The 13,017-nt window shown below is 40.6% G+C and overlaps 1 protein-coding gene across 1 annotated transcript in view; it reads left to right on the top strand.

Annotated features, from left to right (window-relative positions):
- Positions 1-4,080, top strand: part of CPLX1 (complexin 1) — a gene marked incomplete at its 5' end in the record, with an annotated part of 32,650 nt that extends 28,570 nt beyond the window's left edge. Inside the window, one exon of the mRNA XM_010003813.1 lies at positions 3,883-4,080. Within this exon, the coding sequence (XP_010002115.1) occupies positions 3,883-4,080 (198 nt within the window). The remainder of the gene's footprint in view (positions 1-3,882) is intronic.
- Between the last annotated feature and the right edge of the window lie 8,937 nt (positions 4,081-13,017).

Below are 13,017 nucleotides of genomic sequence, written 5' to 3'. Positions count from 1 at the left end.
CTCCAGAAGTTGTCTGGGAACTAATCCTCTCCCCCATTCCATAGCAACTCCTTGGACATCTAATCAGGGATAAAGGAACTGATGGGACAGACAGACCAACAAAACCAACCAATCAATCAACCAAAACATAGCCAAAGTTCACACATAAGTGAAATAAATTATTCGAGGTGTAGGAAGAGCCCGTGCACATTGCTGGGCCATATCCATATCAAAGCATCTGCACTGAGAACAGAATACTCAGGGCTGCAGGTTTAAGTCCTGTCATTTCTAGGAAAAAAACTCTCATTCTGCAGCATCCCCACCTCAGGCACTTAGGGGGAATAGAGGTAGGAAAAGAAAAATAGGCTATTTCCATTGCCACATAAACACACAACAGCACTCTCAACACGGGAAGATCTGTAAAAAATACTGTAGTGTCAGTAAGAAGAGAAAACTAGATGGCAGTCCATCACAATGGCAGATACTTTCCTAAGCTTCTGACAGAAAACTGCTTCATCTTCACCTGAAGCTTAAATCCAAAAATATGCCTAGCAGCCTGTTCACTCACAGAGAAACAAGAGAAATTGTCTAAAGACTTCAGGCTTGTATAGGTCAAATACACACCTTTTCTGTACATAGGACTCTTGCAGTTGTAGAGCTGAATCACAGAATCACAGAATGTTATGGGTTGGAAGGCATCTCCGAAGATCATTGAGTCCAACCCCCTTGCCAGAGCAGGACCAAAACTAGGGCAGATCACTCAAAAAGGCATCCAGACAGGTCTTGAAAGTCTCCAGAGAAGGAGACTCCACAACCTCTCTGGGGAGCCTGTTCCAGAACTCTGTAACCCTCACAGTAAAGAAGTCCTTCCTCATGTTCGGGTGGAACTTCTTGTGCTTGAGTTTGAATCCATTGCCCCTTGTCCTATCACAGGGCACAAGTGACAAGAGCTTGTCCCTGCCTTCTTGACACCCAGCCCTTATGTATTTATAGACAGCAATTTGATCCCCTCTCAGTCTTCTCTTCTCCAGACTGAAAAGCCCCAGGTCTCTCACCCTTTGCTCAAAAGGCAGGTGTTCCAGTCCCTTAATCATCCTCGTTTCCTTCTGTTGGACTCTCTCAAGTAAATCCCCGTCCCTCTTGAACTCAGGAGCCCAGAACTGGACACAGTACTCCAAGTGAAGTCTCACCAGGGCTCAGTAGAGGGAGAGGAGAACTTCCCTTGATCTGATGGACGTACTATTCCTAATGCACCCCAAGATACCATTGGCCTTCTTGGCCACAAGACCACATTGTTGTCCCATGGATAACTTGTTGTCTACCAGGACTCCAAGGTCCTTCTCCATGGAGCTGCTCTCTAGCAGATCACCTCCCAACCTGTACTGGTGTGTTTTGTTGTTCCTTCTTAGGTGCAGGACTGTGCACTTGCTCTTGTTGCACCTCATGAGGTTCCTCTCTGCCCAGCTCTCCAGCCTGTCCAGATCTTGCTGAATGGCTGCACAGCCTTCAGGTGAATCAGCCAATCCTCCCAGCTTCGTGCTACCTGCTGTTCTGAATTTGTTTCACTCCTACATATAGTCCTGACTGAAGGTTCCATGAGGTAATAGCTTCTTTAGGCTAGTACTGGCTTTGTAGTGGAAGAAAAGAAATAACACATATAATAAACGAAGGCCAAAAGGACACATGAAAGATAAATGTTATCACAATAGCTGTGTCTTGTTGGGGCCCTGGCTGTGCTGAAAGATTACGAGAAACTTTAGACTAAACATCAGGCAGCCGGAGGAACAGGGAAGGTTGTTCTCATGGGAACTAGTGAGGCTTTGCTATGTAGAAATCAGGTAGTAAGGTAAACAGGACGGGGAGCTAGATAAAGGGCTTAAAGTAGTGATGAATAAAAAGGGGAATTGGGGCACGCGAACAATGTATGTTAACCAATTAAGAGCTTTGCTTTGCCGCATGGACAGCGTGAACACTGTCCTAAAGACTATATCATCTGTACGCAGCTGAATAAACTCGGACTGAACTTACATCACATTGGTGTGCAGTATTCATTCCCGGCTCGCCACGGATATGGACCACGGCAGTGTCTTTTTAGTTTTCTAGATGCTTTCTTTTAAAAATGCATTCCAGAAAGAATCAGTTTAGGCAAGAGGAGGAATATTTTAATTGTAAAGTGTAGTTAAGTTCCAGAGCAGGTGAGAGATCTTTACCAGCTGAGGTGTCTAAGAAAAATGCTGGTCCAGGTCAAGTTAACCCTTGAGTTTGAAGGGTGGGCAAGTTATCCTTTCAGTGTCTTCTCTAACCATACGCTTTCAAGTCTGGTTAATTATTTGTTTTCTTTTAAAAATTTTGCTCATATTAAGATTTCCCTTTTTATAATTTTATTTCCTCTGAAGCAGTTTCAAACCTGAAAAATTTCATTTTATTCCCCAATGAATCTTCACAGCATTACATTCTGATTAATGTAAAACATTACAAAATACCACCAAATCTAAATGATAACAGTGAATACTCAACACAGATCCTTTCTTATAAAAATTGTTTTTGATGCAGTGTCATTTTTCGCCAAGACAATACTTTGTACCAACATGATTCTTTGATGTTTTTGAATCCTATCTGATTTTCTTTTCAAAATTTTTTTCAATCTTTTAATTAAAAATGTTTTGCTGGCCTTTGCATGGGTTCAGATTATGCACTTCATGGTTCTGATGTACTGAGAGCAATCTGAATTCCATTTAGTAGTTTAATTAAAATTTAGGCATAAATAAAGGAATGGCTTTTACACAACAATGATTTTGAATCTGCTAGCTGCTACAACAAACCTGAATGCCTTTTCTCTTCCTCGCAAAGGTCAAATGCCTCCCTAATGTAGCTGAAGTGAACACACTTAGGGAAATAGCAGCAAAACCTAAGGATTACTGAAATGTATGAAAGCTGAGGAATGATGAAGATAGATGGTGCAGAAATTGCTTTCCTCAGACGTGATTTCAAACTAGCAGTTGGAAAGAAATTTCTAATCACTGAGGGAGCTGAGATACTGCAGCACTCTCCCTAAGCTGATTCACTCAGGCATATCTTTACTTCTCTATTAAATCTAGCATTTTGAATATAAAATCTTAACATGAGATTACGGTTACTTGTGTAAAGTCTTAGAGGTGTGCCTTTCATTCTCAGTGGGAGTAGCAAATTGCAGGTATCCATTCTGATTGTAGTCTTGAGGATGTTTGTCATCAGACAGTGTGAGTCAGCTTTATCCCCAGGTGTGTGGACTTAAGTGTGTAAATACAGAGTTTCTCACAGAGGTTTAATTTCACTAAGAGGTCTTTCCCACTTATACCAAGAGAACAGGGATGAGGTTGTGTAGGACATGTCTAAAATTGTCTCATTTCCACTGCAATTTGCTAGTCATATGCCTGTGCTGTTTGTTTTCTTTTGTTGAGGATGACTTTTTTTCCTGAAGTTTTGCCACATCCATAAACCTTTACTATAAATGCTGCCAATGGACTTTCAAAATCATTGTAGATGATGGACTTGGGCATCAGAGTTTTTAACAGAAAGTGGAGGATCAACAGCAATAGAATACCAGCCAAAAACTTAACTAACACAGAGCTTATATTGTCTTTGCTAGGCCCAAGGCTGTATAGCCCCAAACTCTCTCCTGTGCTTGTTTCTGAGTGATTTGAGGATCTGACCATGTTGGCTTCTGAGAGCTGTCCATCCACTGGGCTGAACTTAGGGCATAGTTGTTAGGATTGATAACTTGCACGTCTGTCTAAAATAGCAAAAGCAGAATATCAACAATGATGTTCATATTGTAAAATATGAGGCACCATGTGTGATGACTGGCTTTATCAGTCATCCTGTTGAGTGAGTGACTGACAATATGCTATTTCTCCCCTGCAGTATGGGATAAAGAAGAAGGAAGAGAAGGAAGCAGAGGCCCAGGCTGCACTGGAAGCTAATGCTGAAGGAAGCCTGACACGCCCAAAGAAGGCAATCCCTCCTGGTTGTGGGGATGAAGAGGAGGAGGAGGAAGAGAGCATTCTAGACACAGTCATCAAATACCTACCAGGGCCCCTGCAAGACATGTTCAAGAAGTAATAGTTGCAGACTGTTAGATGGGCATGAACAGTACTGCAAAGGATTTCTCTTTTGCCCAATGGGGATTTACAATCTTGCCATTCACCATGCAGCCCTCCCCACCTCTGCCCTCTTCTGCTCACTGGGAGTCCCTTTGCTTCCTGTTCCTTTTGACTGCCTCTTTCCTTTCCCTCCACCCCAAGACTCATCCATCCCTTTTTTTGTACATAGTCACATCCAGTAGATGCCTCTGAATGGATGTAACAATTAAAAAGCTGCAGACTACACAACTTTTATTATAAGCCATAGTACTATGTATGTTAAATAAGACAACTGTACATTAAGCATAGAAAAGGAACAACCTCATATGCATTTCCATCCAAAGCAGGAAGGAGTGTTCACTAAGTGTGAGCAGTGGCTTCTTTCATTTTCTTTAAGTATATTTTAATAATTATTAATAATAATTATTAACAATTATTATTAATATTCTAGTTGATTGGCTCACACTAGCCATTTGTTGTTGAGCACATCTGCCCTTGGAAGGGATATCTCAGTTCTCCCATGGAAGCAGAGCTATCCTGTTTTAATTCCATCACTGGCATAAATAAGAGTTCATTTGGATGGTAAATCACACATGACTTAAAAAGCTGACATCACTCAGAACTGTGGAAGAAATGAGTCATCTGTCCTCAGAAGCTGGTATAAGTTAATTGCCTCAGAATCTAAACAAGAGTCATGTTACTTTGGGAATTAGCCATACACTTAACATGATAGAGCAGATTAGGTCAGATAGTTACAATACAGAGCTGAAATCACAGGAGAGTGCACACTGCTCTGGTGGAGGACCTCCCACATGACTAAGTATATAGCCTGCTCTTATATAGCCTGCTCTGATTAACTATTCTTTTTCTTGCTGCCCAATAGTGTAATCAGCTGTCCCATTCCCAGCACTGCTCGCATGATGGATATTTGGTTTCTAGTACGCTCTGGTGACCGTGTCCTGCCTACCCCTTCCTGAACTGTGTGGGAGAGTGTGGTGGCCCAAATGTTAGCCATGGCCCTGGAGATCCAGAAATCCTGAGTATGCCTGCTATTATCATGGTAAATTAACGTGTTGCCTTGGGGAGATCACTTAATTTTCTGCCCCACCCAGCTTCTCCAGCAGTAAAATGTATGTTTCAGTCTCTACCTACAATAAAGACATAAAGTGAGGATGCTTCTCCAGTGCTGTGCAGGAGCTAATTAATATCATAACAGTATGTGGCATCCCTTGATACCAGTAGAGTGGGAGGAAATAATCTCTCACCATTATCTTTATTGCCCTTCCCAGGTCAGTAAGGCTTATCAATACAGCGATGTAGGTATTGAGTAACTGCATAACATAAGCCAAATTCTATTGGAGATGCTGACTTGCTAGTACATGCACTTATTTTGAATACAGAGCTTCATGATCAGGTATCTGTCTTTTCATCTGAAGTGCTGATCCTGGAGTTTTTGCATTTGGCTAGTTCTCTGTAGTCGCATCTCTGTGAGAGCATCATGCCATCTCAGTCTCATAATCTTCTAAGAGAAGCACTGTGTGTCCCCATCATGGGAACAATGAAAGTTTCCTAAGTGTATAGAAGAGATTTGGAAGCCAATGCACACTTGCTACTGAAAAGAAATGGAAAAAAAAAGGGAGAAAAAAAAAAACAAAGAAAGAAAAAAAAGAGAAATAAAAGAGAGAAAGAAAAAAAATTCATCTGAGACCCTTCCTTATGTACCTAAATTAATCATTTTACTTCAATGGAACTTCTTTGATGCATTTGCTCTGTGGAACTGAGATTAGGTGAATAACTCAGTATTTAATGAGTAAGACATTTTAAAAGATATTTATAATCTTTTCAGGTCAGCAGAAGAAATCTGCACCATGGTTAAGGCAGTGAGTTGTGAATTCTGTGCCTTTTAGCAGCATCTCTTAAAAATATTATGGAAGAGAAGCAGTATATTTATTTTGCCCTTCTCACCCAATTCTTATTCAGGTATGGTAGTCCTTGCTTCTTCACAGATAACTTCAACTCTATGTTTCTAGTGAACCTAAGTTTGAACTGAGGAAGTTTGACTGATCTACAAGTCAGAACCAGCTGATAGAAATGCAACTTATTTCAGACTGGATCTACAAACAAGACATGTTCATTCAAGAACAAGCTGCCAAAGGTTTCCCAGAGGAACGAAAAGGTGGATTTTACTCTTTCAAATAATGTTAGTGGGTTTTTTTTCCCTACCTTACATTTCAAGCAGGATGAGTCCCCGATATGGCTTTAATGACTCAGAGCACTCCTTATCTCTGAACCAGTGGTTAGGTATAGCATAGCAATCTTGAGCAATTTATTATTTTCTAGGTAGTGTGTCCTGCTTACCCCATGCAAATACAGCAACTAGTAATTCGAGCCTATTTAAGTAAACCTCAAATAATTGAAAACTCTCCTTTTGTCATAAAGGCAGCAGCAGTTTTTGATGCTCTGCCACAGAGGTAACTAAACCAAACACTCCTGAAAGCTGAAAGGCAGAAGCTGGCTCTTTGCTTCAGCTAGTCACTGGTAGCAAAATCTTCTAGCCTAAATCACACTGACACGCTGACATCCATATTTTTGAAATTCTCAGACTAACCTTTGTGGCCTGCATCCTCTAATGCATAAGTAGAATCAGCAGAAGTGTGCCCCTGCTGAAATTAGGAGCACATCCATCCACATTTTTTCCTTGGCCTTGTGCTGGAGAACTCTGCAAACAAACAAATAAAGATAATTAACTCATTCTGCTGTGCTCTGGCCCTTCTCTACCACTGGCTGGTTTACCTTTCCCCAGCCGCCATTAGGGACTCACTTCCACATCTAGAAAAATACTGTTCCTGATAGAGAATCAGAATTTTCTGCCTGGTGTCCTCCTTGCAGAATGGTAATGCCAATTGTTTTTTGTTTTCACAGTCTCACTGGCAGCTTGCTGTCCAAGTTTGTGCACACAGAAGTGCAAGATGAGAAAAAGAGAGAAGAAAGGGAGAAGAGAGATAAGGGAACAATATTTGGTATTATTCTTTCTAAAGGTGCCTCAGCAGCTGTCCCATTGAATGACTGGTCTAAGTCAGCATCTTGTGTGACCTGTGCTCAAATTCCATAAGCAGGTAGTGCTATCCCTTATTTTAGAGCATTAAAAATACTATTTTTGTGAGCTGAGCTCCTGAGCTGTGAGAACATCTGGATTCAAACCCTGAAGAGGGCCATAAGAACTCTTGTGCTGAATTTGTTAGGCCTCATGTCAGGCTCACAGGGCAGAAAATAATGTTTGCCATGTCTTTTCATTTTAGGAGGTTCCCAGCTCAGCCATGTTAAAACTTCTGTACTTCAGCTCTGCACACCCATAGCAGCCCTTCCTCCCTGGAAACAGGGACTTCAGCTAGGTGTGAGCTCTTAGTTCCCATTTTACTTTTACTTTTACTTTTCTTTCAGTAAAGAAGCATGACAGAAGGTCTCCCACAGATACTGGAAAGGTTTTGCTTGGTTTTGTCTCATACAACTTCTTGTACTTTGCATGAGTTCTGGACAACTCCTGAAGTCATTCCTCTGTTCCCAGAGTGCCTAGGCCATGCTGAACAGACTCAAGAGCAGGCACTCTCCCCTCCTTCTGCCCATCCATTTCCTTTCCCATTCTGAACTGGCAGCATGGAACACAGGCACCTTTGGGTCATGTATGGATGTGAGAAGCATTGTCTCCTGACACTTCTCCTGCAGCACTCAAGCAGGTGTTGGAGCACTTAACAAGACCAAAGAGAAGCATGGTTTGTTGTTTGGATTCTGAATATCTTTTTGTCTTTCCATGCTATTGTTTTATTTGCTTCACTGGTCTGTTCAATCTCAGGTAAATGAGGTATTTTGTTTTTCACTGGTTTTTATTTACACAGAAAGGGTGATGGCTAGACACTGCAGCCATTTTTTCACAGCTCCAAGACCTTACTGGTTAGAAAAAAAAAAAGTCAAAGGGCCTCCACCCTTGGAGGGTAAAGTATTTTGCTTGCCATTGGCCTTGTGAAATTGCATTTATCTTTAGAGAAAGCCATATGAAATCAGATTGCAATATTAATTATGAATGCTACTCTTGTGTTTCAGATAAATAATACAAAATACAAGATCATGTGCTAAATCATTTTGGAGTTCCTCTGTCTATGTTTCTAGTACCAGGTGTTGGCTTAAGTCCCTCCCAGCCCCTCTCATTTGTGAAGAAAGACTACACCAATGCTGCTGAATACATCTTTTTGGCAAGCTTACTGTGCTAGAATAGGCATTGTTAGAAATTAGCTGTTGTGACCTCAGCGTAATGTCTTATGTATCTGAAAGGTGTCTGTATCTGTTCTGAATATATGTTCCTGTTTCTTCATGCACTGAGTTAGTAAAATGTTTCAATACTGTCATTAAAATAAAAATAAATAAATGCTTGTTTTCTCTCTTTGTCTCACACACAGAGCAAAATTCAATTTAGCCACGCATTTTCTAGTAGAAATGCTCCCCAGCTTTCTTTCAGATGCATGCAGAACTCTCCAAGCAATTAGAAGATGATTTAGAGACTTTGTGAATGTGAATTTCATTTGTTACTTACCTGCTACTTTTTCCTGCATGATGTGGGTAAATGGTATGATGTTCCTTTCAAATGGAATCACAGCCAATAAAAAACCAAGTGATTTCATATATTTTTTGCAATGCTTCCCTGTGGAATTCCTACCAGGCTACATCTGGAAATCAACATGTGGATGCTGATATGCAAATAGAATGGTAACAGAATTGAGGAGAAACATGGATATTATTTGAATGGATATATTGTTTTTTTCATTTGTCAAAAACACTGTTGAGGCTTGACATCTAAAATTTATTATCAAATTCTAAATAAGCTTTGCTACTAGGAATTAGTTCTGCTTAGGAAAAACAACATTCTGTGAAAGAAACACAGATGTTTCTATATAGTTTGGTGGGACTATGTTTGCTTCTTGTAGCCAAAAGTTAAAAACTGATATGCAATGACATCAAATATATCTCTGGATCCAGAATTTATTATATATACAAAACAGGTTGCACACAGCTAAGCCTCATTTTGCTTGATCAGAGGCAAAGCGGTAGTTATGTTCAGCTTAAAAGCATTGCATTGTATTAGAAAAAGAAAGAGAAATAATCATATATTGCATAGCAAATGCTGATACCTTTTCCCCTAGGAAAGCTCTTTCTTAGCACCATTGCAAGGTGATGTGTTGGGTTATTTTACTAACAGAAGAAGACACAGGGCAATCACAGAAAATCAACCTGTTTTATTCACATCCTGTAACACCTACTCAGACTTCCAGCCTGGGACTGCCAAGGCCAAAGCACACTAAGGCTACTGTAGCCTGTGAGTTCAAGGGCAGGCTCTTCATTTACTCTTGTTTCAGGAGAGGTCTGTGTTTTAGCAAGATAAGAAAGTATTATTAATTGGTTCTCTTAAGAAAAAGCCAGTTCAGAGGAACCAGAGTAATAACATCAGACCAGATCAGGGGAGAAATTTCGGATACCAAAGAAATGGAGCAGGTGATTCTGACAGGCTTCATTGTGTCATGAAAGTAAATTACACTTTGGAACTAGCTTCTGCCTTCTTGTTAAAAAGATACGGAAGGATAATTCCAGTGGTTAGGCTGCAATCTATGTTTTCCCACTTTAAAAGTACACTTTGTCAAGTAAAACATTCTTCAGAGGAGAAGAACACAAAAAGAAATCAGCAGGCATGCTGATTTCAGCATGAGTCATTCTGCTGAAAAATTACTCAGTTGTGGAGGGGGCATTAGTGACACACTTCCCAGACACTTGTCCTGCTCTCAACCTTCACAGACAGCAGTGGAGGCACAGACTACATGCTTGGGGCAGATACTAAACTTCTATATTAAAAGCTGGGTGCAATGATACTCACTCTTGGTTGTTCTGAGCAAGTTAATTTTAATGGCTTAATTTAGTTTTCTCCCTGAAATATCATGGACAATCTAGGTCTCATAAAGTTCTCCTTCAAAATGAGACTTGAATGAAGGCTGATGGACAATGCTGGCACGATGCTGCCCTGCGTATTGGCATCCCAGGTGGTTTGCGGCAAACACCAATTGTCTCAGTTAAAAACACTCAATCAAGACATTTAATTCTTTCTCTCCCACTGTCCCCCCTAAATACAGCTTACAACTGGATTGAGATATTAGTTGTTAAGGTAGCTCTGTTACAAATTGTCTGTGGTGACTTTAAAGACAGTTTCAGATAGGTGTGAAAAACACGACTGAGACAAATGGCTGGAACATATCATGTCAGACACCTGTGATTTCAGTATTTAGAGTGAAGCAGAATTCTGCTAGCACTGAGGGATGTAAACAACTTCTTTCATCTGAGATTTGTTTTCCTCCAAACCCTTATTTTTGTATTAGAGGGTCATATATTTTTTTTTGGCAAGTTCATGCTGCAGCAGCTGAGGGTGATTTGAGTCAGAATTTAAGTCTTACATGGTAGGCCTTTCAGCTGGTCTATGGAAGGTTTAGACCCCATGGTAAGCAGCAGCTTGACTGAAAATGTAGTTCAGTTCTATTTAATTTCTAATTTAAAAAATATTTTAACAAAATGCAGCATCATTTGTCAGCTACTGGCCTAAGATGTCAAACCCCAAGCAAAGGCTAGTCTGCATGGGATGGGAGAATGTGTACTGAAGTGGAATTCAGGTAGTAAGACTTTATATTTTTTCAATTTTCACCTTAATAATACTAAAAATAGTCAAAGTATATGTACAATCATTCCAAATTTGCTTATGTAAGCCATAATCCTGTAGCCCATTATTGAGATGGGACTCTACTATTCCAGTTTCATAGCCTGATAAGCTGTGAATTTTAATCATACATGAACTCAGTATCTAGCAGCTGGCTTTTAAGCTATTGAAAATGGAACACTATAGATTTCCCTATCTTATCAACAGCTGTGCAGATACCATATATGCACCCCTCAGCCACAAAGAATCCTCTTTTTGGTGAAGACTCAGCATGGCAAATCTCAGACCAAATGTGAACATTTTAAGGTACTGAAACTGATCTGGGAGACTTGATGCAAACCTCACAGCTATTGTTTATTTCTAAGTAATACTTGAAGAAATTCCAACACATCTACTGCCAGCTGTTAGCAGGTTACAGATTGAAAGCCCTTCTTATTTAGTTGATTAAATAAAGAATTTTAATTCACAGTACTAAATGGGGATGAGATGGAAGGTATTAGGAGGTTTTTAATGCTGTGTTACAATGGAGCATTAGGAAACTCCTAATGAACTCTTGTTTTCACCTGAAAAAAAATAATCTGTCATCCTCTGTTGAATTTCAGCTATTCTAGTGTGGAGATGAGCCAGACTAGCTTAATAGGTTATGACAAAGAGAGGAAAAATAAAATGTCCACTACTCAGTTGAAATAATGGGCTGGCAGATGGTGACTGCTCATGGGTTTTTTAGGTCAGCTCATCACAGCTCTGCACTACTTTTAACACAAAAAAAAAACGAGGATAGAACTTTCTAGTGGAAATTTTCTAGATAATCTACAGAGTTCTTTTATTCACTAAGGCAATGAGGGATAGTTAGGCTGAAACACTACAGTCATGCACAAGAACAGGCCTGTGAGAGCCATCCTTCTGCAAAGCACAAGGGATAACACTGACCAATTATTAAAGTCTACTTCACTCATCTGAGAAGAAGCTAGAGATACAGCACTCCTCATTTTCCCACTCTAGCAAAGTGAGACAAAATTCTTAGGCTGCTTAAATGAACAGTTAAAGAATAAAACTTCTGAAGATGTTGGGTATTCATAAGTAATGTGAAAGCAAAAATTGTGCAAGTCCTCTTCCTGCCTCTCTCCTGCCAGTAGCTCTGGGTGAGGGCTCAGGAGAGGTTGTAGTCATATGGAAAGCAATGCTTAGGGCTGAACAAATGCAGAGTTCATTGTCAGTGATGTCCCACAGTCCTGTGGATGGTAGTAGTCACTGTCAGTAAGGTTACTGGAAGTCTCCAATTAAGACAGGATTTCCCATAGAAGCAGGCTGGGCTACTTCCAGGGTCTCAGATATGACACCAGCTTCTGCCAGGAAAGCACAGGCCCACCAGCAGGGAACTGCTTCCCATGAGACCTCCTGTGCCAGAACAATATTGTCTAGTCAAGGGACCAGAGAGGAGAGGTGCAGCATTGTGCTGAGAAAGCAAGTTGCTGCGCTAGAACAGGCTTCTCCATTGATGACTATAAAAGGCTTCTTAAACCCTCTGGGTTGTGGCTTGTCAATCTCAGTCTCAGTTCATCCAAGGAGGGTATTCAAATTTTATGACTAAAATTAAAACAAAGGCGTGAGAAAGGGCACACACACTAACAGTGGTGTGACACATGATGGGACAGGGAATGGATGCTCAGCAAGCCTGAGCTAACCTTGAGGTTCTCTGGAGAGGCAAGGCAGGGGTAAATATTCATCCGTTTTTCTAAAGTTTGCGTGTATCTTAGTACAGTTGCTCTTTACAGTGCTCCAGTCTGCTAAGTAGTGAAGGACTTGCAATCTCCAGGGGAAGTGTTTTATAAGCCTGGGAAGCTCAGGGCTTATGTGTGGGCATATCAGAAGCGCTGGCCAGAGCTGAAACATTATATGCTCCTTTCTCCTGTCAAATAAACTCTGTCAGAAAACCCATTTGCTTTCGTTGCCCAGCACAGAAGGCCCATTCCAGTGGCCACAAAAGAACACATGACCTTAAAGCTCAGGTGCTTAGAGATCACGTATTTCCCTTTTCAAACCACTCTCCTTTTTACCTGGAGAGGGAAAGGACAAGACATTTCCAGGTGAAAACATTTTTCAGTAGTTACACCCTTGCATTAAATGGCTCTTATATCTCCATTACAACATTGTTTGTAGGGTTCATTCCTG

This window comes from Chaetura pelagica, unplaced genomic scaffold, assembly GCF_000747805.2.
Source record: "Chaetura pelagica isolate M959 unplaced genomic scaffold, ChaPel_1.0 scaffold241, whole genome shotgun sequence".
Lineage (NCBI taxonomy): Eukaryota > Metazoa > Chordata > Aves > Apodiformes > Apodidae > Chaetura > Chaetura pelagica.
The sequence above is the reverse complement of the archived record's forward strand: the minus strand, read 5'-3'. Positions and strand labels throughout refer to the sequence as shown.